This window comes from Trachypithecus francoisi, unplaced genomic scaffold, assembly GCF_009764315.1.
Source record: "Trachypithecus francoisi isolate TF-2019V2 unplaced genomic scaffold, Tfra_2.0 Lachesis_group5, whole genome shotgun sequence".
Classification (NCBI taxonomy): domain Eukaryota; kingdom Metazoa; phylum Chordata; class Mammalia; order Primates; family Cercopithecidae; genus Trachypithecus; species Trachypithecus francoisi.
This window is the reverse complement of record NW_022681470.1, coordinates 11729234-11756401: the sequence shown is the minus strand read 5'-3', so window position 1 is coordinate 11756401 and position 27168 is coordinate 11729234. Positions and strand designations below refer to the sequence as shown.

Here is a 27168-nt window from a genome sequence, read left to right as displayed (position 1 = left end):
GTAATGTAACAAAACCCAATGCACTGTACACTTTACATAGTATGTTAATTACATCTCCATAAAGCTGTTTTTAAAAAAGCTTTGAGGGGAACAAGTTGTGATCATGACACAGCAATCAGTTTTGAGAGGCAAAAGATTGTCATTCAAGAATGTAAAAGGGCCAGGCATGGTGGCTCACGCCTGTAATCTCAGCACTTTGAGAGGCTAAGGCAGGTAGGATTGATTGAAGTTGGGAGTTTGACACGGCCAGACTCTATCTCTACAAAAAATACATTAAAAATAAAAGAATTTCATAGACAGCCAACTGGTTGTTCATGTATAGGAGCAGTAGAAAGACCTTTTATATGTAGTAGAGCTTAAAGCATCTGTCACACATGTGCCCTTCTTCAAAAATTACTTGCAACTAAGGGATACTCTTCTCTTTCCTTCCCTTTTGCATTAGAGTTCAAACCCATCTCCTTCCATGAATCCTTCTCAATACTTCATATTTTGAATGAATTTCTTCCTTTTCTCTAGTCAGTTGCTTCTCATTTGTATTTCCATTATTTCATTTATTATGATCTGTTCTGTGTTACTCATTTATATCCACTCTTGGTCTATATATTGCAGCCTCTTTGGGGAAGGAATCCTATTTCGAACATCTTTGTTATCCCCAAAGCACCTGACATAGTGCTTATTCACTTTAGGCACTCAACAAACCCTTGTTTTATTGAATTTTCTGAAGCTCTGCTGTCATTATTATACATTTTGATAATCTGAAAAATGCCACATATTTCAATTTCTTTGAAATTAAGTTTTTTTCTGTTTGTTTGTTAGTTCTTTTTTGAGGCAGGGTCTCCTCTGTCAGCCAGGCTGGAGTGCAGTGGTATAATCAAGACTCACTGCACCCTCGACCTCCCAGACTGAAGTGATTCTCTCGCCTCAGTCTCCTGAGTAGCTAGGACCACAGGTGTGTGCCACCACACCTGGCTAATTATTTTTATTGCTTCTAAAAATGAGGTCTCCCTATGTTGTCCAGCCTCATCTTGAACTCCTGGGCTCAAATCCTCCCACCTTGGCCTCCCAAAGTGCTGGCATTACAGGTGTGAGCCACTGCTCCCAGCTGAGTTCTTAATTTAAAAAAAATCCAAGATTTAACACACTACAGAACTAACTTTGCAATGTAAATGAATGATGATTGACAAACAGAATAAATGAATAATGTGTGATTAAATATTTATTTGAAGCAATATGTACATTATTTAATTTCAATGGTTTCAGTCGCTTTTTCATTTTTGTGCGACATCCAAATGAATGGTTTTAATTTTCATAAGAACTTTCTGTTAGGGTCCTTAATACCAACTGGCCATCCAGGTGTAAAAGTTACCTTACATACTTTTAGAAGTTGTCTGGGAGCAGTGGCTCACACCCGTAATCCAACACTTTGGGAGGCCGAGATGGGCAGATCACCTGAGGTCAGGAGTTCGAGACCAGCCTAGCCAACATGGCAAAATCCTGTCTCTACTAAAAATGCAAAAAATTAACTGAGCGTGGTGGATGCCTGTAATCCCAGCTGCTTGCGAGGGTGAGGCAGGAGAATCGCTTGAACTTGGGAGGCAGAGGTTGCAGTGAGCCGAGATTGTGCCATTGCACTCCAGCCTGGGAGAGAAGAATGAAACTCCATCTCAAAAAAAAAAAAAAAAAAGGAAAAGAAAAGAAGTATATGATACATGTATGTATTCTTAATCCTACACCAAAGTATACTCTTGTTCCATTTTAAATGGAAAGAGCAATCCCAATATGGTCAACTGTCACCAGAGAAGGACTAGCTCACCACCTAGGAATTGTTGGGTGACTTTGAAGGGTAATATTGTTAAGCCACAGAAACCTGATGGAGCCAATCTCCATTATAGATACCAGCTGCACTTCATCTGAGGAACAAGATTAAAGATCCTATCAGCAGGGTGGACATTGCTGAGTTTCCTTCTCTGTACCTCTGTCCTAACCAGTACTCATTTCCACTCTGCTCATTTTCTGAAGTACCTGGCCTCTCTCCGTTCTTACGAGGCCACCAATCCCATAATGGGGGCCCCACCCTGCTGACCTCATCTAACCCAAATTACCTCCCAAAGTCTCCGCTTACAAATACCATCAGCATATGAATATGGCGGATTAAGTTTCCAACAGATGAACTTTGGGCGACATATTCAACCAGAGCATTACTTAAATAAGACTTTTTATTTATTTATTTTTCATTTATTTGAGACAGGGTCTCATTCTGTCACCCAGGTTGGAATGCAGTGATACAACCTTGGCTCACTGCAACCTCAGCATCTCAGGTTCAAGCGATCCTCCTACCTAAACCTCCCAAGTAGCTGGGACTTCAGGCATGTGCCATCACACCTGGCTAATTTTTGTATTTTTGGTGTAGACAGGGTTCCGTCATATTGGCCAGGCTGGTCTTGATCTCCTGGCCTCAAGTGATCCACCCGCTTTGGCCTCCCAAAGTGCTGGGATTATAGGTGTGAGTCACCACGTCTGGCCAAATAAGACTTTTTAAATCGAATAACAGACATAAAAGCACGCAAGGCAAAAGGCCACACATTGAACCACACAAAGGTACCTTACCTACTGATGGCAGTGGTGGGCTGTCCAGAGCTGCTGGTGCCATGGTTCCAGCTGCGGCAGGTAGGCACAAGTGGTGACAGCAAGAGCAGCTGTGGGGGCAGCAGTGGTGACCATGGGTTCCTGTGCCCCGTGTCCCCCATGCCCTGTGTCCCACAGGCAGCTGACTGTGCTGCCCACTCTTGTCTGACCAGGGCTGCATGCTCCACAGAGTCTGTGGGCGCCAGGAACAAGTGGGAGCCCTGCCCCTTCTGAATTGGTGAGGCAGGAGCTCCCCGAGTGCAGCGGCAGCCATCCCGCCGTGGCTGCAGACCCCACATCTCTGCACTGTCTAGGGCCTGCGAAGGTCCCCTGCTCCTGTGAAGGGCTGGAAGTGCCTGCTCCCTCTGCCTGGCGTCTCTCCACTGTGGATGCCCACTCCAATCTCAGAGCAGAGTCAGGGCCATGCCTGGGTGCTGTTGCAGCCTGGCCAGGTGAGCATCCACCTCGGGCAGTGCAGACACACCAGCCCCCTGCTGCCTTGTTCCCCTCCAGACTTTGGGCACCGACAAGCATGGGAGGGAGGCTGAGGGGGCACTGAGGACATCTGGGTGCTGGCCTGCAGGTGCCCCTTGGGATGAACACCCTGGACACCATGAACCACAGCAGAAGACAGACTCCTGGGTGGAAGGGGGCTGATGCCCAGGGAAGCCCCACCTTCAAACTGGGGAGGGCCTGAAGCCTAGGGGGCCAGGCTCCCAGTCCCACAGACTGGAGGGGGAACTTGTGGTGCTTTACCCTGGGCCCACACATGAACCAATTAGCACACACTTCCTCCCCTGTGAGGCCCATAAAAACCCCAGACTCAGCCAGACTCTAGCAGAGGACAGATGACAGGGAGATGACAGGACGACCAGCTGCAGAGGGGAGCTGCCCACCCCAGGTTCTCCTCTCTGCTGAGAGCTGAGGAGGTGACAGGGATCCCAGCTGCAGAAAGGAACTAGACGGTTGAACCCTCATTAGGGCACCCTGGCTACAGAGAGGAGTTGCTCAGTGAGGGTCTCCTCTGAGCTGTTCTATTGCTCAATAAAGCTCCTCTTTATCCTGCTCATCCTCCACTTGTCTACACACCTCATTCTTCCTGGATGCAGGACAAAAACTCAGGACTCCCCAAATAGCGAGGCTAAAAGAGCTGTAATACAAACAGGGCTGAAACACGTTCCTAGCTTGCCACATTGCAGGCGAAGAGAGGAGAGAAGAGCTGTGGCCCCTCCGGGAGCCCAGACCTGGGAACTCCCCAAGCCAGGGTTGTAACTCCCTCTTTGGGGCCCTGCAGTTCTGACATCTTCAAGCTTCTGGGTGCCACCACATTCCCTGGTGCCAGCTGAGGAAGCTGCTTGAGGTGCAGCTGGTTCATCCACAGCCTCACAGAGAGCTGGCACCCATGCCCACTCTGTGGCAGCAGCTGGTGTGTCTGACTGTGCAGAGTGGCTGGACCCCATGCTCGCTCACATACTCCTCGCCATTCCATGACTGACTCACTCTCCCTTGGAAGCATGGGATCCAGGCCAGTAGCATGAGCCGAGTATAGCCTTCCAGGACAAGTGGCCCCAGCAGGCCTGAGCAAAACTTGGACAAAGGTGCCACTGATCACAGAGGTTTCCGGCCAGAAAAGCAACAACTGCAAGGATCCCATAACTCTACCAGAGCTCAGGAAAGTTTTGTACTAATATTCTGGGGATGATGTTTGGTGATCTTCTTTTAAACAAGCCAAGTAGGACTATCTCCCATTGAAAATGTAGCCTACTTAAAATTCCAGGATTTGATGTAAAGATGAATTTGATTTAAATATAAGGATGCAGCAACATTTTATAAACTGATTTCATAATGTAAATTGAGACCAGTAAATCTGAATAACAATTAAAATTATAAGCGATTTGGTGCATCTATTTTTCTGGGGGAGAGAATGCTTTCATCAGCTTCCCAAAGAGTAGTATTAGTGATTAAGTGCATGAACACAGGGAACAGTTTTCCTGGGTTTGAGGTCCAGCTGCACCATCTATTAGAAGTGTGACCTTGGACAAGTCATTCAGCTTCTCTTTATCTTGGTTTTCTCATTGGTAAAAGAAGGATAATAACAGCACCTAGCTTATAGAGATCTTTCTTTATCACACCCATCTTGGTTGTTTTTAAATTTATTTTTAAATTTTTTTTTGAGATAGAGTCTCACTCTGTCGCCCAGACTGGAGTACAATGGCATGATCTCTGGTCACTGCAACCTCTGCCTCCTGGGTTCAAGCGATTCTGGTGCCTCAGCCTCCCAAAGAGCTGGGATTACAGGTGCCCACCACCATGCTCGGCTAATTTTTGTATTTTTAGTAGAGACAGGGTTTCACCATGTTGGCCAGGCTGGTCTCGAACTCCTGACCTCAGATGATCCACCAGCCTCTACCTCCCAAAGTGTTGACATTACAGGTGTAAGCCACTGCACCTGGCTCCCATCTTAGTTCATAATGATATATTTGGTTACTGTTTGTCTTACCTACTAAGTTGGAGGATGAGTCTGTTTAATCTCATCATTTTAGCCCCAGTGTCTGACATCACAGTGTCAATAAATATTTTGTTAAATACATATATACATAAGTCATAGCCCCCCAAATTTATAGAATTTCTACTATTGGATCTATAAATACAAGAATACCAAGAACACCTTTCTTTCTTTATTATTGTTATACTTTAAGTTCTAGGGTATATGCACAATGTGCAGGTTTGTTACATATGTATACATGTGCCATGTTGGTGTGCTGCACCCATTAACTTGTCATGACATTAGGTATATCTCCTAATGCTATCCCTCTCCCCTCCCCCCACCACGACAGGCCCCAGTGTGTGATGTTTCCCTTCCTGTGTCCAAGTGTTCCTTCCTGTGTCCAAGTGTTCTCATTGTTCAGTTCCCACCTGTGAGTGAGAACATGCAGTGTTTGGTTTTTTGTCCTTGTGATAGTTTGCTGAGAATGATGGTTTCCAGCTGCATCCATGTCCCTACAAAGGACATGAACTCATCCTTTTTTATGGCTGCATAGTATTCCATGGTGTATATGTGCCACACTTTCTTAATCCAGTCTGTCATGATGCACATTTGGGTTGATTCCAAGTCTTTGCTATTGTGAATAGTGCTACAATAAACATACGTGTGCATGTGTCTTTATAGCAGCATGATTTATAATCCTTTGGGTATATTCCCAGTAATGGGATGGCTGGGTCAAATGGTATTTCTAGTTCTAGATCCTTGAGGAATCACCACACTGTCTTCCACAATGGTTGAACTAGTTTACAGCCCCACCAATGGTGTAAAAGTGTTCCTATTTCTCCACATCCTCTCCAGTACCTTTTGTTTCCTAACTTTTTAATGATCGCCATTCTAACTGGTGTGAGATGATCTCTCATTGTGGTTTTTTTTTTTGCATTTCTCTGATGCCCAGTGATGATGAGCATTTTTTCATATGTCTGTTGGCTGCATAAATGTCTTCTTTTGAGAAGTGTCTGTTCATATCCTTCATCCACTTTTTGATATGGGTTGTTTGTTTTTTTTCTTGTAAGTTTGTTTGAGTTCTTTGTAGATTCCAGATATTAGCCCTTTGTCAGATGAGTAGATTGCAAAAATTTTCTCCCATTCTGTAGGTTGCCTGTTCACTCTGATGGTAGTTTCTTTCGCTGTGCAGAAGCTCTTTAGTTTAATTAGATCCCATTTGTCAATTTTGGCTTTTGTTGTCATTGCTTTTGGTGTTTTAGACATGAAGTCCTTGCCCATGCCTATGTCCTGAATGGTATTGCCTAGGTTTTCTTCTAGGGTTTTTATGGTTTTAGGTCTAACATTTAAGTCTTTAATCCATCTTGAATTAATCTTTGTATAAGGTGTAAGGAAGGGATCCAGTTTCAGTTTTCTACATATGGCTAGCCAGTTTTCCCAATACCATTTATTAAATAGGGAATCCTTTCCCCATTTCTTGTTTTTGTCAGGTTTGTCAAAGATCAGATAGTTGTAGATGTGTGGTATTATTTCTGAGGGCTCTGTTCTGTTCCATTGGTCTATATCTCTGTTTTGGTACCAGTGCCATCCTGTTTTGGTACTGTAGACTTGTAGTATAGTTTGACCTTTGAATTATGTTCCAAATACGATAGATATTCTCAGTTTCAACTTGTTTGTCTTAATTGAACCTCACTTTTCAGGCAAGGCCAGAAAACAGTACAATACTGGCTAGTTCCCTTAATTTTTTCAAATCACCTCTACTTTTAAATTTGCTGTCTAGAGGCAAACAAAAGCAAGCTACCAACATCGATTAGATTACTGAACATTTTAATCATTAAACATTAACCAATCTCTTTTTGTAGTTATGAGAAGATAATTTGTTCTCAATGAACTCTCTGCAATTTAAAAATTATTTCTGGTCAGGTGTGGTGACTCATGCCTGTAATCCCAGCACTTTAGGAGGGTAAAGTGGGAGGATCACTTGAAACCAGGAGTTTGAGACTAACCTGGGCAACACAGTGAGACCCTGTCTCTATCAAAAAAAAAAAAAAAAATTAGCCAGGTGTCGTGGTATGTGCCTATAGTTCCAGTTACTTGGGAGGCTGAGGTGGGAGAATCACTTGTGCCTGGGAGTTTGAGGCTGCAGTGAGTCATGGTTGAGCCACTGCACTCCAGCCTGGATGACAGAGTGAGACCCTGTCTCTAAAAAATAATAATAAAAACATTCGTTCTGATTTTCCTCCATGTTCATTATGTACATTTCCAGGATTCAAAGGTAACACTTTTAAAAGTGGTTGTAAGAGTACTGTTCTCTCCTATAGCTTTTCAAAGTAAAACATTTTAGCAGTTATCAAGTTTAGCTCTTAGGTTACCATTTTTTTTTTTTTTTTTGAGACGGAGTCTCGCTTTGTCGCCCAGGCTGGAGTGCAGTGGCTGGATCTCAGCTCACTGCAAGCTCCGCCTCCCGGGTTTACGCCATTCTCCTGCCTCAGCCTCCCGAGTAGCTGGGACTACAGGCGCCCGCCACCTCGCCCGGCTAGTTTTTTGTATTTTTTAGTAGAGATGGGGTTTCACCGTGTTAGCCAGGATGGTCTCAATCTCCTGACCTCGTGATCCGCCCGTCTCGGCCTCCCAAAGTGCTGGGATTACAGGCTTGAGCCACCGCGCCCGGCCTAGGTTACCATTTTAAGCTGATTAAATACCATATTCTTGCCTGTTAAACAAAAACATTTGGCTGTATTCTTAGGCAAAACCAAACCAAACCAACCCCCCCCCCACCCCCGCAAAATTCACAAACCAAACAAAATCCACAAACCAAACCAAAACAAAAAGAAAGCAAAACCAGTCACTCAGTGACACCGTATTTGGATTTTCTGGAAAAAATCTTTTAAAAGTCCTTGCAGTTAATCCTATAAGTGCTCCCCCTACCTTTATTTTTTGGATACTGATATTTTCAGTGTTTGGAAATAAAATTTTGCTTACTAAACCCCTAACTTATGGTGTTGGGCTCTGGCACAAGGCCCCCGAATCCCCACTCCAAGGCTCCCTAGTTACATGAGGCCTTGGTTGTTTCTTGTTTCTTTTTTCTTTTCTTCTTCTTCTTTTTTTTTTTTTTTGGAGACGGAGTCTTGCTCTGTTGCCCAGGCTGGAGTACAGTGGCATGATCTTGGCTCACTGCAACTTCTGCCTCCCGGGTTCAAGCGATTCTCCTGCCTCAGCCTCCCAACTAGCTGGGATTACAGGTGCCCACCACCACACCCAGCTAATTTTTTATTTTTAGTAGAGACACAGTTTCACCATCTTGGCCAGGCTGGTCTTGAACTCCTGACCTCATGATCCACCCGCCTCGGCCTCCCAAAGTGCTGTGATTACAGGTGTGAGCCACGGTGCCCAGCTTTCTTCTTGTAACTTCTTTAAGCCTCAATTTCTGCTCCTCTAAAATAGGGGCAATTATATTGTGAACCCAAAATATCTGAGAAGAGTCTCAGTCAATTTAGAACGTTTATTTTGCCTACATTAAGGACACACCCATGGCACAGCCCCAGGAGGTCCTATAGACATGTGCCCAAGGTGGTGGGGGCACAGCTTTGTTTTCTACATTTTAGGGAGACATGAGACATCAATCAGTATATGTAAGATGTACATTGGTTCAGTCCGGAAAGGTGGGACAACTTCAAGTGGGGAGGGACTTTCAGGTCCCAGGTAGGTAAGAGACAACTGTTGTATGCTTTTGAGTTTCTGACTAGCCTTTCACTGAATACACAATTTACAGGAATAGTCACTTATGCCTAGTCTGGCTTAGTGAAATTATAGGGCAGAGCAAGCAATGAGATGTGCATTTGTCTCACACCAGCAGAGGGATGCCTTTGAGTTCTGTCTGTCCTTTGTCCACAAGAGATTTTCTTGTGGGCAAATTATGAGGGAGGGAGGTATATATCTTTAAAAAAATCTTTGTTGCTATCTTATTTAGGAATAGAATGGAAGGCAGGCTTGCTCACTGCAGTTCCCAGCTTTAATCTTCCCTTTGGCTCAGTAATTTTGGGGTCCCAAGATTTTTTTTTTTTTTTTTTTTTTAGACAGAGTCTCATTCTGTTGCCCAGGCTGGAGGGCAGTGGCACGATCTCAGCTCACTGCAACCTCTGTTCCCAGGTTCAAGGGATTCTTCTGCCTCAGCTTCCTTCGTAGCTGATTTGTGCCTTTTTAAAAGCTTAGTAAACGTCATAATTTGGTTATAATTTTTATTTTTCTGGATGCATTTGCTTTTCCTCACATCTACCATGCTCAGCCGTACACAGCTGCCCTTTATTTTAGAATTCTCTAAAGTGCTGTGTTGCACACAGGGAGCTTCCCCTGACTGGCACAGCCTCACCTGGCACCACTCTTCCCTCAGGACCCAGATTCTTCTTTGAAACCTTTCCCTAGCCCCTTGGAATACTGCAGCTCTTTTAAAACGCATGTGGTTCTTTTTTCCCTGTTCAATTATTAATCGAACTAGGTTGAGTTCCTCCTCCAAGAAGGAGGTGGGGGTGCGATGTAGCTTGTATGATTTTGCATTCCAAGTGTGTACCCCAATGCCTGACACATAGTAGGTGCTCAATATATGTTTACTGTCAATAAGTGACAATATGGTAAATTCAGAGTTTTCATAGCGCGGTCACACGATCTCATTTAATGCCTATTACAACGCTAAAAAATTCTAATTACTACCATCCTATCATTCTTGTTTAGAGTGTGGAGACTGAGAGGTTAACGGTCTTGCCCAGCGCCAGTCAACAGTAAAACGGAACTAAAATTTCAGGCTGGACAGCACACAGCGTATCGCAGTCAGCACGAACTTGGCGCTGTGACTTTTCCTTAGAAGGGCCACTTCGGCTTACACTTCCGGATCCTGGGCACTGAGACGCTAAAAACCCCGGCGGGCAACTGGGGAGCGGGACTACATCTCCCAGAGAGCCCCGGGGCTAACCTGCAGGTGAGTGGTTGACATTGATAGCCAATGTGGCTGCGAGGAGCTCGTGCAGCCCAATCACAGGCCGGAAGGGGCGGGACCTCCCACGCCAAGGCCAGATTGAGCGCAGAACTAACGGCGCTCTGAACAGCCCTAAACGTCTACGGGAATTACAGCCGGATGCCACGTTGTCCTCCTCTTCGGGTTTTCTCTTGGGTCCTTTTCTGTGCCCTCCCGCGACTCCGCCTCTGGCCGCGCGTGTCTGGCTGCTAGGCCGACACCAAGGACTGGCCAGGTGCCCGGGAAGAAAGCACGTGCTCCAGCAGTTGCCGCGCCGCGCGTCTGCCCGTCAGCCCCGCGCCCAGCCCCGAGAGAGGCCCTAGGGCGCAGCGGGCTTTCGAGGTCCTCAGTTCCTCCGAGACGCGAGCCAACGGGAGGCGTCAAAAGACCCGGGCCTTCTGTGGCAGGTTCGCCTGGCGCTGGCTGGCGTGGCCCTTGGCCGTCGTCACCTGTGGAGAGCGCGTCTTCCCCGCCGCGCCCTCTGCGCGAGGAGGAGACTCGACAGCATGTCACCCGCGCTCCAAGACCTGTCGCAACCCGGTAATGCTGCGACCCCGTCCGCGTGGTTCGGTTGTGTTTCTTAACTCGTGCTGTGGCCTCCTAATCCGTGGGGCGATTGCCTTCTGCGGCGGGAGACGCCCGGCGGGGTTTCCCCGCGTGTGGGCGGCACCTTGAGAACTCCGCGATTTACTTCACTCTTTCTCCGACCTTCAGCTCTTCCTCCTCAGGCAAACCATCAAAACCTGCAAAAAGCTTCCTCCCCTTGCCCCCGGATCACGTTCTTAACGTCACAGTAACTAAACTTTCCAGTTCGAGGCAGCATAAACCAGCTGGGCCCTCTGAAGTTTCGCGTGGTGTGACGTAAATGTTGTTGCTCACCTATTGCCAAAGAAAGTTCAGGCACGGAGAGACAGACTAGGAAACTCAGAACTATTTAAAATTACTACATGGAACTTTCTATTTTCTGCGTCTACGCATACTGCTGCAAAACCGCAATATGCATAGACTCACTGTTAAAATAAATGAGCAGACCCCACCTCCAGATACCGAGATGGGGCGTAGTAATTTCAAGCGTTTCTGATATTGGTGGCCCTGGCATCAACAATGAGAAAAAGCTAGTTTAGCACAAGAACTGAGCGTAATGTTAGCTTTGTAATGAGCTCTGGATCTCTAAGGTCATGCCTGATTATAATTTGTGGGCAGATGCACTCATAAAAACGTACGAGGAGATGTAGAACCGAGAATTAGTGATAAGTACAGAACAGTAAATATCCTATGACATAGTGGGGGATGTTTAGCTTCAGGAAGAGGGGGAATACTAAATTCGTAACGCGCAAGGAAATTTATCAGAGGTTAACTGGTGCCTCTATTGATTCTTGGGTTCTGACAACGGGACTGATAGGATTGTCCTTGAAACTGGTGGAACTGTGGCTGAGAAACACATCACTGCTGTTATTAAATAAGATGTAAACCTTAAATAAGATTTAAGATCACTTCTGTTACATCTTATTTAATGAATGATCGTAGGGAGATCGTATGTTTATTTGGATCATATCTTTTACTCATAATTTCTGGCCTCCCCCTTCCCGTTTAATTTAAACAAGTAAAGTTATTTCCCTTTCATCTGAATTTAGTTGTCATTATCAGAAGCAAAATGCCACTGAAGACTTAAAATACTGTGAATAGTGAATGAATTTTTTTTTTTCTTTTTAAACAGAAAATGAAAATTGTTGAATGTTTGAATCTAGCCTAATCCCCTCACCCCAAGGCTGGCTTCTAGAGTTGAGCACTGAGTGGAGTTTAACCAAGTCTAGGGCCTCTGAAGTTCTGAATCAGGCCAGTGCGCCTAGAAAAGATCTTAGAGATAGTCCAGCATCTGTCTATGTGAGCAAGTTCTTTTGGGATTAGAATCAGATTTTAACTTCGTAATAACCCTTAGTAGTTTAACTGGTGTACAATCTTAATGAAATTTTAATGGAGAGCAGAGAATTCCTGATTCTCAAGGTTGGGCCTTAAAACGAAATGCGACTTCAGACCATGTTTGTGTGCCCTGGGGAAGGAGGATGGTGGGCTAGCAAATACATCTTGGGAGAAAGTTTTAACTACAGCTTCTAAAGGTTTCTTGGGTTCATCCTTGCTTAGTACTATGAGTGTTATTTGGAACTCAGTTGATGAATGATTAATGAAGGAATGAATAAATGATCCAGTTAATTGCTATCAGCCTAATTCTTCTCCAGGTTATTAAAATCAAAGGAGGAAATAATATATATTAAAAATGGAATACTGCACGAGCGAAGAGATGCCCACAGAGAGGCTGGGCGTGGGGGCTCGCATTTGTAATCCGAGCACTTTGGGAGGCCGAGGCAGGTGGGTCACCTAAGGTCAGGAATTCGAGACCAGCCTGGCCAACATGGTGAAACCTCATCTGTACTAAAAATACAAAAATTAGCCGAGTTTATGGTGAGCGCCTGTAACCCCAGCTACTCAGGTGGCTGAGGCAGGAGAATTGCTTGAACCCTGGAGGCGGAGGTTGCAGTGAGCCGAGACTCCAGCCTGGGTAACAGAGTGAGACTTAGTCTCCAAAACAAAAAAAACAAAACAAAACCCAAAAAACAAAGTGTAGCAAGTGTGTGCAAACTAGAAATTAGAGATCCAAAAATGAAAGAGAAAAGTATCTTGCAAGTGACTTGTAGGGCAGTAGTAAGACTGTTTTTAATAAAGCAAAGAAGGGACACTGGTGAGAAAGCATTGGAATCATTTGATAATAATGCAGAAAATGAAAATGTGCTTTTGCTGTATGTGTTCCCCATTTAGCACAGTGGAAAGAGGAGTCCTAAGTAAGTCAGACCTACTTGGGGTCATTTTACCTTCAGGGGAGATGAGTTCTTGACACTGCAATTTGTAACTTACATGCACATATTAGGAATTTATTTGTTTAGGCCTTCATCTTGTCATTCTTTAGGCTAGTTCTTAAAGGTGGTGCTAGCTGACTTACCCCGCCTCCAAATCTGACTAGGGCTTTAACCACTTATTCCCATGTTTATTCTTTGGAACACTTGCTGTGAATCAGAATATTGTTAGCTAGAAAATAAGATGTTAATGGCAGCGGACAAAACCCCACAAAGTATATTCCCTTAATCCACTCAAAACTGGAGAAAATACTGTGTGATCTCTTAGGCTTACAAGCCAAGAATGTTTCTTGGGACTGTCCTCTGCACTGCAGTTATTTACATATACTTATATACATTAAACATAAAAATATTTCTGAAATAGTGTTATAACTAGTCAGCTAAATGAAGGAACTGCAAAACTGTATTCCTATATTTACTGTGAAAGATAATCAGGAAGGACCTGCTTTATTTAGAACTTGACTAGTCAGTAAATATACAGAACGTTCTAGACCTAATGAACTGAATACAGATAAATACAATATTGTTGTTGTTTTTCATAGAAGAGTGACATTTCAATACATCCCCACTCTGCCAAGGGAAAGAATTGTCAAGGTGGCTTATTCTTTTGAGCAAGTTCTGATAGTAATTAGAAACCGGTGAATTAGAATGGTAATTAAAGCCAGTGAAAAATGACCTCCTACTGGAAAAGCTGGAGGAATACAGAAGGCTAATATAGTGGACACTTCATACCGACAGATCTTCTGAAGGAAGACTTCTTAGTTTCTTTTTTTTTTTTTTTTTTTTTTGAGGCGGAGTCTCGCTCTGTCGCCCAGGCTGGAGTGCAGTGGCCGGATCTCAGCTCACTGCAAGCTCCGCCTCCCGGGTTCACGCCATTCTCCTGCCTCAGCCTCCCGAGTAGCCGGGACTACAGGCGCCCGCCACCTCGCCCGGCTAGTTTTTGTATTTTTAGTAGAGACGGGGTTTCACCGTGTTCGCCAGGATGGTCTCGATCTCCTGACCTCGTGATCCGCCCGTCTCGGCCTCCCAAAGTGCTGGGATTACAGGCTTGAGCCACCGCGCCCGGCCAAGACTTCTTAGTTTCTCTATATGGGAAATCTTACATTATCCTCTAAAGGAAAAATAAGCAAGTAGATAATGAGGAAGCAGTGGTTTTTCTTTTTTTCTTTTTCTTGAGACAGTCTCACTCTGTTGCCCAAGCTGAGTGCAGTGGCATGATCACGGTTCACTGCAGCCTGGACTTCCCAGGCTCAAGCAGTTCTCTTGCCTCAGCCTTCCTAGTAGCTGGGACTACAGGTGCACACCACCATGCTTGGCTAATTTTTGTTTTTTTTGTAGAGACGAGGTCACTGTGTTGCCCAGGCTGTTTTTGAACTCCTGGACTCAGTGATCTACCTACTTTAGTCTCGCAAGGTGTTGGGATTACAGGCATGAACTGCCACACCCAGCCTGAGTAATGGATTTTTAAGGGCCTCGGTTGCATAGGAGTTTTTTACTCAGTCCGCAAACTTTCTGTTCATAAGTGTTTTATTGTATATTCCTTGTTGTCTGTATTTTCCATTCGCAATTCTCTTGTTTCCATAGACTGCCTTTTTCACATATATTCATATATTTATACATTTTGTTGTAAACTCTATAGGTATCTTAAAATTCACATTGTACATTACGTTCTGGAATGTACAAGGAACTAACACAAATCAATGAGAAAACAAATTAGCTTTAGACATTGAAGAATCTTCCCCCAACCTATCGTCTATGATTTTTGTCTATGGTGACTTTCATTTAACAGAAATCCTTGGTTTTTATGTAATCAAATTCATCGTTTTTTAAAAAAATTAAGAGGTTGGCCTTTTGCATCTTAAGAAGTTCCTCTTCATTTGAAGTCATAAAGTTCTTCCACATAAATTATACAGTAAGTTTGTCAGGTTTCTAAAAAACCAAAGCAGATGTTTTTAAAAACTTTTGATCTCTTGCCTATATGGTGGCTCAACAAACAAGATATCAGAATTTGCATGTGTGGGGCTGGGTTGTTTTATGGTAAATAGTGAACTGTCTTAAAGTCCAAAAACAAAGCTTATTATTTCTGGATTGAAAAGGTAATCCAGTAAGGGCCCCATGGAAAAGTACTAAGACTTTTTATGAAAATGAGAGGAGGGTTGGAGGCCCTCTGAGTGGTTAGATTTGCTAAACATGTGTGCACTCGCTCAGTGGAGAAGATGGGAAGAAGGGCATGTAAATAATAGGATATTGATTGATATTGATTAATCATTTTGCTGATGTCAAAGAATATACTTCACTGTCTGTGGAAAAGATTGCCTTTTTTTCCCTAGAAAGTTTGAATACCTTTTAAATATGAAATGTCACGTGTATGACCTATTTCCCCACTGCCACACCCCACAGTCATACCAGGCTTATGATTCAGTCACCCATGTAAGTTCACATGATGTCATTTCAGGGAGAATTGCAGCTACATACTTTTGAGAAGAAAGCGATTCATTTGGGCATGTAGGTTACAGTCTTTAGTTCTTTGTCTTCTCATTCCTCATGTGAAAGTATCTACATTTAACAGCTTTCACTGGGTATTTTCTTCTTTCACCCGACTGAAAGAAGACATTTCCAAACCTGCAAATATGCCATTCCTGCTCCAGCGTGAACAGCTGAGAGCTTCAGGCTTTACATGATTTTTCACAGCCCACTGAACTTTGTAATATATAGAACACAATCGTTAGAGCTTCAGTCCCAGCTCTGCAGTAATACCAACATAATAAGAGTAGCTAATATTTATCAGATGTTTACTATACATCAAACACCAATGTCTCATTTCATGACTTGTGTGACTTAAGAGGTCCAGTTCTTAACATATGGTCTCATTTTAGTATCACAATTCCAATGATGAGGGCAGGGCTGATGTTTCCTCATCTTGCTGAAGCATGGAAAGGACTTGTCTAAAATCCCATAGCTACTAACGGGAACTGGGGCTAAAACCCAGATTTCTTGGATTCCCCACCCTGCCACTATTAGCTTAAGCCTATCAAATTCTGAGTGCTTATTGGCTGATAGGGTAATCACCTCATGGAGTGCCTAAATTAACGCTGCATGTGAATTTACCGTGTCTACTATAGCTTGAAATGACGCCCACTGCCTGATGCCTACCAGTCTTTCTATTATACATGCTTCATTAAGCCCTACCTTTTCTCCACATTTCCCGAGAAGTGATTTTCTTTGGTTCTTGAAGTACTTTTGGTCAGATCATTGGAACTTAACTTCGTTCCTTTATCAGGAAGTGTTTTCTCTCACCTGCAAGTTCAGTAAACACAATTAGCCAGTGAGGTGGCTTTGGAAAGGAATAGTACATCCTGAAAGAAACATAGCACTTTGGAAAAGAAATGAGATATTGGATATTGCAAATTTTTCTTTCAGGTTACTAGAGCCACCTTCCTGAAGCCCACTTGGAGAAAGTCACTGAAAATAGTTCTGTGACTACCATTTAGCCCCAGTTCCTGTATTGTATACTTGAGACCCTGGACAGTAAGACAAGGCAGGGTTGTAAGTTTGCACCCAATACCAGCTTACAAGTATTCTTAAGTTACTGGTTTGGGTTTTAAATTATCTTTGGCTGTTGTTTCTCATCTACCCTCACTTTTTTGTCATTTCAATTAAAGAAATATTTGCCAAGTACTGACGTTGGTGTTGCTAGGCATGAGCTCCAAGGAGCTCAAATAGCTTAGAACCAGCTCCATTTGACTTCAGCTTTTCTTGCCTCTTAGGGAGCACAGAAGGAATGGGTTGGTGTCATTAAGATTTGTTTTGAGTAACATGTATTCACTCTGATATGCTATAGGGAGTTGTTGAAGGTAAACGTTTAAGCAGAGGAAGCAACTGGTTTAAAAAATTGTTCCATAGGAAGATTAATCTGGTAGTGGTGCGTAGCATGGATTGGAACACAGGGCGGCTGGGTATGGTGGTGATGCTCTTACCTTTGTAGAACACTTGATAGTTTACAAGGCACTTCCATAGATGTATGATCTCATTTGCATGGATGCAAACTAGAGCTCAGAGAGGATTGGTGATAGCTGGCCTGTGTAGTAAGTTCTTGAAGAAAGGGGTTGTCATAGGGCGAGGAAGGTGGGACCATTGTGCATGGCATTTTAGAGGCCAAATCTATAAGGCTTGGGATCTAAGTAGATGTTGGTTATCAGGGAGAATAAGGAGTCAGATAGTATTGAGATTTTATGATTAGTTTTCTGGGAAGAGTGTTGCCATTTCCAGAAATCAGGAGATGAGACAGAGAATATATGCAAGTTTGGTTTTGAATATTAGATTGAGGGGCAGGTGGGTAGTTGAGGTAGCGATATCCAGTGGATAGTTTACAAGCTGGGTCTAAGATTGGGGCCAGGTGTTTTTGGCATTTAGAAGGTCATTGGCGTCTTTAGAAAGTAATTTCAGGAGAAAGATAAGAAATCGGTGGTTGCTGAGGTGGAACTGTGGGAGTGGGAAGGGCTAGATGGGGGAGCAATGGGAGGTGTTGGTGATCATGCGCTCTTCCTTGGGTGCAGAAAGAAGGGAAATAGAGGGGCCAGACTGCAAGAGGATTTTGAGGTGGAGAGGGTCTGAATTTGAGGAGCCTCCAACAGAAGACTTCTTTGTATAGGATTAGGTGAAATCACTTGTGGAGTGAGGAGGAAAAGGATTTGGGGCTAAAAAAAAGCAGAAATTGGGACAGCAGATATTAGAAGTATTGAGGAAGGTCAAGAAAAGGTGAACCAAAGAAGAGGCTGAACATTACAAATTTTCAGTGAGTCTAGTCAGCATAGTTTTGTGGCTTTCCAGTAGGTCATAGAAACCAGAAAGCAGGATTAGAAGGAGTAAGCATTGGGCCCTTTTCTGGACTGGGAATTAGAAGTCAAGGAGCGTGGGGAGAGTTGAGAAGTTCAAGGGTGCTAGCCAGTTATTATTTCATAGTTGGGCAGAGGTGAGTAAAACTCTGTTTGCAGGCCATTATTAGTTCTGGCAATAGGTGAGGGAGAAGGTCAAAGCTAATATTTTAAAGAGTAGTTTGGAATTATTGATGGTTTTCAATTTTCTCTACTAAATCATTTTATTTAGGGAGAGGAAAGTCTTGTATCACTGGCCCATTATTGCCTGTTTTCCTCATCTGTAAAACAGGAGTAGTTATAGCCTACCTTCACCTTGGTTTTTTTTTTTTTTTTTTTTTGAGACGGAGTCTTGCTCTGTCACCCAGGCTGGAGTGCAGTGGCCGGATCTCAGCTCACTGCAGCTCCTCCCGGGTTTACGCCATTCTCCTGCCTCAGCCTCCCGAGTAGCTGGGACTACAGGCGCCTGCCACCTCGCCCGGCTAGTTTTTTGTATTTTTTAGTAGAGACAGGGTTTCACCGTGTTAGCCAGGATGGTCTCGATCTCCTGACCTCGTGATCCGCCCGTCTCGGCCTCCCAAAGTGCTGGGATTACAGGCTTGAGCCACCGCGCCTGGCCCTTCACCTTGGTTTTGTGCTTCACCAGGGATTTTGTGTTGTGTGCAATCTTGTATTAGGCTTTGTTACGACTTAACGGCCTTTTTGGGCAGCATTTTCCTATATAGAGTTATGAGTGCGTCTTTTATGAACTCCATTTACTCCTTATTGCAGATTATTATAAATTTCTCTAAAGCTCCTCCCTTACACATCTTTTTTACCTTTCATTTTTTAAAGTAAAACTTCGCTTTCTTTAAAGCAGGCCTGAAGAAAACCCCGCTGGATGAGATCGATGCCATTCTGCGGAAGAGGATTATGGTGCTGGATGGAGGAATGGGGACCATGATCCAGCGGCAGAAGCTAAACGAAGAACACTTCCGAGGTCAGGAATTTAAAGATCATGCCAGGCCGCTGAAAGGCAACAATGACATTTTAAGTATAACTCAGCCCGATGTCATTTACCAAATCCATAAGGTAAAGTATTCCCAGGTTCCCAAATGTATTCATTCTGTTATTCTGCAAGCTATTTCATGTATCAGGGCAGACTGCTATGCCGAGTGCTCTGGAGAATAAAGAAGAAAGAGGCAGTTTATTCAGAAAGCAAGTTTTGGACATCAAATAAAAGTTATGTACTGTGTTGGGCACTCAGGATAAGGGAATGAGATAGGTAGGTTTTCTGCCCTTGAGGCATGTAAACCCTAATGAAAAACTATGAGATTCTGGACAAATAAGGGTTTTCACACTAGTGAATGTGAGAAAACTATCTTATTCAAGTCACCGCAACAGCCCTGATGAAGAAATGCTTAAAGGTGGTGTCTTAGCTTCGGCTGCTATATTACCTATTACCATAGACTGGGTTATACAAGCACACATTTATTTCTCACAGTTCTAGAAGCTGGAAGTCCACAAAGTGCCAGCAGATCCTGCGTCTAGTGAGGGCCCTCTTGTTTATAGATAGCTATCTTTTTGTATCTTTACTTGACGGAGAGCAGAGAGAGGACAAAAAACTCTCATATTTCTTCTTATAAGGGCACTGCTGTGGTCTCATGTTTGTGTGCCTGTGAGATTCGTATGTGAAATCCTAATGCCCAGTGTGATGGTATTAGGAGGTGCCCTTATAAAGAGCCTCAAGGGCGCTTATTCACCCCTTCCACCATGTGAAGATACAGTGAGAAGATGCTCTCTATGAACTAGAAAGCTGGCGCTCACCCATTATAAAATTCTAAGATACAACTATCACTCATGTGTTTCATATTTTAGTCTAGTTTTCTATATTTGGATTTTTAAAAATTAAATTGGGATTACATTGCTTCGTACTGTCTTATAATTTGCGTTTATTACTTATATACCATATTAAATATTCTGAAACATGGTTTTAATAACTTCATAATCTATTCTTTGTATATATCATCATTTATTTAACTAATCTTCTTATTCCTAGGCATTAAGTTTATTTTCAGTTTTTCTTGTTCTTTTAAAAAAACTTAAATTAGTTCTTATAAAACAAATCTTGTAGATAATATATTCCCATTTGACCATACTCTAAATTGCTATTTTTTCCCTAGAGATAACCTCTGATGTTAGTTGCTGTGTGTCGTCCCAGATTCTTTTGTTATGCATTTTCATGTATGTATATGTGTGTATACGTGAGTGAATATATATGTAGAAAACTCATAGTACTCTGTGTGTGTGTTTTAATTTAATGGTGTCATGCTTTACATATCATTCTATTTTTTTTTATTTAACAATACTTTGCAGAATCTTTCCATGTCAGTATTTGTAGATATACAATTTTTTTTAGCTGTCACATGGCATGTAATAAAGTGGATATATTTTAGTTTATTTAGCTATTTCCCTATTGGTAGATATTTAGGATGTTTGTTATTGTTACTATAAATATGCATATCTTGGTTTTTTTCTCCCAGTGCTTCTGCAAGCGTTGTCCATCGACTTAAGAGGGGTTGGGTTTATTCAGTGTTGGAAAATCAAGGGGGTCAAGAGATTCCAGGGTGCTAGTCAGATTGAGGTTGAGATGATCCAAACAGTGGAGCCAGGAACACGAGTTTCGAAGAGAGAGCACAAAGGAGCATCAAGATCTTCAGGGTTTCAGTAAGGATGTGACGCTGGTTCAGAGGGACTAGGAGATGTAGACTGAAAAAATTGTGGTCAGATGTTGAGATCTCTGAGATGGTATACTTCTCCATAGGCATCAGGTTCTGCCAAAGCAGGAAGAAGATAAGGGAACAGAACTACTGTTCGTTGAGTGCCCATTATGTGCCAGACACTTGATGTTGTTTTTTTGAGACAGGGTCTCACTCTGTCACCCAGGCTGGAGTACCGTGGTGCCACTGTGGCTCACTCTAGCCCACTGTGGCTCAATTGAACCTCTGGGCCCAAGCAGTCCTCCTGCCTTAGCCTTCCAAGTAGCTGGGACTACGGGCATGTGCCACCATGCCTGGCTAATTTTTTGTATTGTTTTGGTTAGAGACAGGGTCTTTCTATGTTGCACAGACTGGTCTTGAACTGGCCTCAAGCAGTCCTCTCACCTTGGCCTCCCAAAGTGCTATGATTATATAAGCCACCATGCCTGGCTGATGTGTTACTTTATATTAGCAGATTGCTACCCTGTGAAGTAGGGTTATAATATTTTTGAATGAGGAGACTGAGACTCGGAGAGTTTAAGGGACTTGATTAAATTCTTATAACCTTAGCATGTTAACATTGTCTGAAGTCAAGTTCTGTGTTTATTTATTCATACCACATGCCTTTCTGTGAAATCCTTACACCTTTTTGCATCTCTACCTTCTAATGCAGTGCCTTACTCTTAGTAAGTGGTCAAAAGATAGCTGATGATAATGGTGGTAATGAAAGGGCATGTTTATTCTGGGGGGACAAAATACTTTAAAGCTCATAGTTGACATTATAATCTCTTGTTGCAGGAATACTTGCTGGCTGGGGCAGATATCATTGAAACAAATACTTTCAGCAGCACTAGTATTGCCCAAGCTGACTATGGCCTTGAACACTTGGTAAGAATTCCATTGTTCCATGTATCTAAGATACTTATAGGCGTTTGCTGCGTTGGTAGTTGCTAGTGAGTAAAGCACTAGAAGCTGCAGAGTCAAGCTAATGCCTAGTTATCTGTTGTTTATGATGAGACGGGGAAAATGATGTGAATCCTTCCTGCTTGTGAACACAGTGGCCCATTCATTTTCCAACTGGCTGCTTTTATGGGCAAGTAATAATCAAGTATAAATGATACTTATTATGCAGTAGCTGTTGATAAAGGCGTAATCATTGGCCGTATGCACACAGTATTATGACGCCTTTTTGAGTATTAGATGGCAGCCTTGGTTTCTTTTTTAAAAATTGTGATTAAATACACATAACATAAAATTTATCATATTTATTTTTAAGTATACACTTCAGTGGTATTAAGTACATTCACAGTGTTGTGCTATCATCACCACTGTCCATTTCCAGAACTTTCTCATTTTCTGAAACTGAAACTCTGTACCCATTAAATAGTACCTTCCCATTCTACTCCCAACTCCAGCCCCGGCATACTCTATTCTACTTTCTGTCTCTATGAATTTGAGTATTCTAGGTACCTTATGTTGAATCATATAGTATTTGGCCTTTTATGACTAGTTTATTTCACTTAATGTAATGTCCTCAAGGTTCATCCATGTTGTCGTGTGTGTCAGAATTTCCTTCCTCTTTAAGGTTGAATAATGTATCATTGTGTGTATATACCGCGTTTTGCTTATTCATCTGTTGATACTTTGGGTTGCTTCTACCTTTCGGCTATTGTGAATATGCAGTGTTGCTATGTACGTGTGTATACAAACATCTATTCAAGTCCCCACATTCAGTTTTTTGGTATATATACACAGAAGTCGAATTGTTAGATAATGTGGTAATTCTATGTTTAATTTTTTGAGGAACTACCATACTGCTTTCAGAGTGGCTGTACCTTTTTTTTTTTTGAGCCCGGGTCAGATAGTATAGTACATATTTTGGCTTTGTTAGCAAAGTCTTTTACAACTACTCAACTCCATCATGTAGTGTGGAAGCAGCTATAGACATTATATAAATAAATGGACTTACTTTATCCCAGTAAAACTATGTACAAAAACAGGCAGTGGACCCAATTTGCCCTATGAGCTGCAGTTTGCCAACACCTGTTTAGGATATTCTGGTTATTAAATTCCTGGATGTGGTTATTCAAGACACATAGGATCTTAGGAATTCAAAGGAACTTGAAAATCACAAGTCTAGGTTATCCCGACTTGCTCTGTGGAAGAGCTTCTGGAGGGCCGTGAACCTTCTTAAATCATAGGCAACACTGTGTGTGTTTGTGCATATTTGCTTTTTATTTCCTGATGAGAGGGTTCATAGCCCTTTATCAAATTGTCAGGTCGTTAATAATATGCAAAAAGTTCAGAATTACTGATTCCAACTATTGTACATGAGTCAGGCCTGGAAAAGTTGCAGTGGGAACTGCCTGGTCAGGCAGTGACAGACTAGTCCTTGCACCTGCATGTTTTGCCTCTTAAGCCTATTGCTGTTTCCATTGCTTTATTTTTTTCTTAATTCTCAGAATATTTAACTACATAGGTTATTCTCTGACATGCTAGATGTCTAAGGATTGCCCTTTTACCAGCTAGCTCATGGTTTGGGAGGAGAACCTAAACGCAGTTCTCAAGGATTCTTATCTTTCCTTGCTGCCTTTCAAGTCTGGAGCTGATATGCCTGCTTGGCTAAGATTTCACTCAGACCTCAGATTAATTCACTCTACATTTCCTTACTGAAGAACACTGGGTATTGGATGGTCATGAATCCATTATTTATTGTGTGGAGGAAAAGAAGGACAAGCTAATGTTTGTGGTTGATACATTAGGCCTACCGGATGAACAAGTGCTCTGCAGGAGTGGCCAGAAAAGCTGCCGAGGAGATAACTCTCCAGACAGGTAAGGAATCTTCTTCTCTTTTTTTTGCACACGTGGTTCCTTTGATATAGTCAGCTATAACTTGCTGTCCTTATTGCAGTTTTTCCTTATGTGGCCTTTGGCTTATGAGCAACACTGCAGACGCTGTATTTTACGTATTTGTAGATTACTTCTCTGCAGTTTCATGATCAAGCACTCAACATCTTTGAATTGATGCCAACCCTGTGGTCTTTGGGTTGCTCTTTCAGTCTGGTTTAGCCTGGCTTGGTAGTGAGGCCCCTGACTTCCTTGTGTATTTAGAGATGAAATAATTTATGTCTCTTTTGAAGCACATCATCAGGTCATTAAAAGTAACAGCTGGCTGTTTTGATGATCTTGGCTATTATTAGGATATTTGATCTCATTTTTTTAAAGCCACCCTCATCCCTGTGATTAGCTGATATAGGTAGAGATACTGCCTTTCAAGCATTTTCCCTTTATACTGTTGATGTCCCTGAAGGCTCTGTGAAGCACACAAAAAAGTGTGGCATTAGATTCAGTCTTGCTGGGACTTGAAAAGTGGCTCCTGAAATAACTAGCCTCCTGGCTGGATGCCATCAGAACACTTGGGCACCAGCTGGTAGGAGGCTTTGAGGGAGGGAAAGGAATATAAGAAATATATGGAGCCCCTTAAGATTTGGAAATGTGAAGTTATTGCCAACAGGAAAGCAAAATTACTGTGAAGTTATACACAGCATACTAATGAAGACCAAAGCAGTTTACAAGAACTCTGTTTCTAAGAGATAATGTTTAAATTCATGGAAATGCATAGACTATTACTCCAACAGAGTCACAGGTCAGAGGACACTGAACCAGCTAAAGCAGGGAGAGATAAGGACAGTTTTCTTATACCCACGTTATTGGTTAGCTTTGGGGATGCGAAAGAATATTTGGGCCTGTAACCTGTTCAAAAGCTGGTTTATCAATTAGCTGATAGTCTTCTCCAGTTAAATTACAAAGCATAGTAACCAGGTTATTGAGTGGCTAAAGTCATCAAAGGTAGTGAGCAGTACGACCCTGGCTTCTGTGTAATGAACACAACTTCCCACGCCATTTTTAGAAGCACCTGGACTCCAGGGCAGAGGAAAAGTTATTGAAGAAAGATTTACTCTGCTTCATACTTCAATTTCAGGCTTTATAATTGTTAATCCTGATTTAGTATTTCCTTCTAGTGAAGGGCCTGCAATATGGTACTAGAAAGCATTTCAAGTTAAATGCTACTGTGAGGTGATTTTGCAGAACTTACGTTAAGTTAAAAACCTTTAGGGCTTTGTAAAAATAGGAGGAGAGGGAATTTGTCCAAACACAGCTCTAGTGATAGAAAAGGATTACTTACTGAAATGTTTTAGTTAGTTGTGTGAGAATTCAGAGTTTTGGGGACTGGTTTTGTGATGATATGTGCATATCTCCTATATGGCATAATTTCCTTAGTGGGCTTTGGGGCAGCCCCATGATCAAATATATATAAGCAGAATCTATGAATCATCTAAGTTAGATAAAGACTATAAATAGTCTCTTGCTAGTTTAGGAGAGGTCAAGTTTTATTGTCAAATTGAAAACAAAGTTTGGGCTTTTAGAGCTTTTTGGATTTCAGAGTTGTGTACAAAAGATTATAGATCTGTGTTCTAGAAAAAAATCTTATTGGCTATTCATTCACAGCAAAAAATGTTCAGCCACTTAGAGATTTCACACTTGTTTTTCTTTTCCCAAAGGAATTAAGAAGTTTGTGGCAGGGGCTCTGGGTCCGACTAATAAGACACTCTCTGTGTCCCCGTCTGTGGAAAGACCAGATTATAGGAACATCAGTAAGTATTTACCGTATATGATCATTGATCTTGGGCAAGTACCTCTGTGCTTCAGTAAGCTATAAATCTGTAAAATGGAACCAATAACAGGATCTACCTTAGAGTTACTGTGATTTAATCCTTGTAAAAGGTGTACAACAGGGCCTGGAATATAGTAGACATCTAAATAGAAAGTTAGCTATGATGATGATTATTATTTGAACTTGCTTTCAAATGTATATGGTGTTGTGTTAATGCTGCTTTGTCAGCTGTGGAAATGAAACCAACTAAAATAAAGCTGTAAACTCAGAAGTTGAGCAAATTTGGATACTAGGTTTGTGGTCTATTATAGAATAGCCCACAATATCCTCGTTTATCAGAAGGCAGCCCGTACTATCTAGACATCTGTATTAGTCCATTTTCACACTGCTGATAAAGACATACAAGACTGGGCAATTTACAGAAGAAAGAGAGATTTAATGGACTTACAGTTCCATGTGGCTGGGGAAGCCTCATAATCATGGCAGAAGGCAAGGAGGAGCAAGTCACATCTTACATGGATTACAGCAGGCAAAGAGAAAGCTTGTGTGGGGAAACTCCCCCTTATAGAACCATCAAATCTTTGAGACTTATTCACTATCACAAGAACAGCATGGGAGAGACCTGCCCCCATGATTCAATTACCTCCCACCAGGTCCTCTCACAACACGTGGGAATTCAAAATGAGATTTGGGTGGGGACACAGCCAAACCATATCAACATGTTGGCATTATACATGTTATAAACTACCATATATAAACGTACTTATATTGAGATCTGACAAAACATCCAAATATCTAGGTCAATTTCTAAGCATCGAGACTGTAGAAAACAAAATGCATTAAAATATCAGAGCTGAATAGTCATGATACCATGTCTGGTAGTGCAGTCTGTGGAGATGACAAGATCAAGCAAGTATAGTTTGTAGGTTTTTGGTTTATGGAACTTTGTGTGTTGTGATACCACACTTTTTCACCAGGAGCTGCTCATACCAGGCTTATGTGTTGTTGATGCTCTCTTTGGTCTAGACATGCCAGTGGGGAGCTAACTTCTCCTTGCTCTTGGGCTGTACAAGGTGAAGTACAGTAAGTCTTCACTGAACGTCATTCAGATTCTTGAAAACTGCATCTTTAAGCAAAATGATGCATAGTAGGCCCTCAATTAATGGCATTTCCTTCAACAGAATTTCATTATAATGTTGATTAGAAAGAAAATACTGGTTTTGTTACATATTAGTCAAAGTTGCAATTTCTGAGAACCTGTCAATGATGTTACAGAGGACTTTATTGTATAGGCTTCTCTATTGGATATTTGAGCATTTTTTTCTTTTTTGGTTGGGAAATAAAATGGGGAGAGAGATGATCTCTCATGTGGAAATAGATAATCAAATACATTTCTTTTTTTTTTTTTTTTTTTTTTTTTTTGAGACAGCGTCTCACTTTGTTGCCTAGGATGGAGTGCAGGGGCATGATCTTAACTTACTGCAGCCTCCACCTCCTGAGTTCGAGCGATTATCCTGCCTCACTCTCCCCAGTAGCTAGGGCTACAGGCGTGTGCCATCATGCCTGGCTAATTTTTGTATTTTTAAAGTAGAGTTGGGGTTTTACCATGTTGGCCAGGCTGGTCTTGAACTCCTGACCTCAAGTGATCTGCTCGCCTCAGGCCCCCATAGTGCTGGCGTGAGCCACTGCACTGGGCCAGTCCAAGACATTTCTAACAAAAATTTTACCAGGAGTGATTGAACACTTTTTGTTTGAGACTGAAATTGCCCATCAGACAAGTTTCTTCTCTGACAGAGTTGGTGTAAGAGCAGAGACAAAATCTGCAGACTTGCAGCCCTTTGTCACAGAGTG

At 42.4% G+C, this 27168-nt stretch overlaps 1 protein-coding gene across 2 annotated transcripts in view; it reads left to right on the top strand.

Moving 5' to 3' along the window:
- The first annotated feature begins 9378 nt into the window (after window positions 1-9378).
- MTR (5-methyltetrahydrofolate-homocysteine methyltransferase) overlaps window positions 9379-27168 on the top strand; it is a 107900-nt gene continuing 90110 nt past the window's right edge. Inside the window, exons 1-5 of one of the 2 annotated variants that reach the window (XM_033200453.1) lie at window positions 9379-10661; window positions 18764-18975; window positions 21441-21530; window positions 23405-23474; window positions 25205-25297. In XM_033200453.1, coding sequence (XP_033056344.1) covers window positions 10628-10661; window positions 18764-18975; window positions 21441-21530; window positions 23405-23474; window positions 25205-25297 — 499 coding nt within the window. In that variant the 5' untranslated portion in view covers window positions 9379-10627. Of the gene's footprint in view, window positions 10662-18760; window positions 18976-21440; window positions 21531-23404; window positions 23475-25204; window positions 25298-27168 lie in introns of both variants that reach the window. The other variant, XM_033200452.1, reaches the window with a different exon arrangement.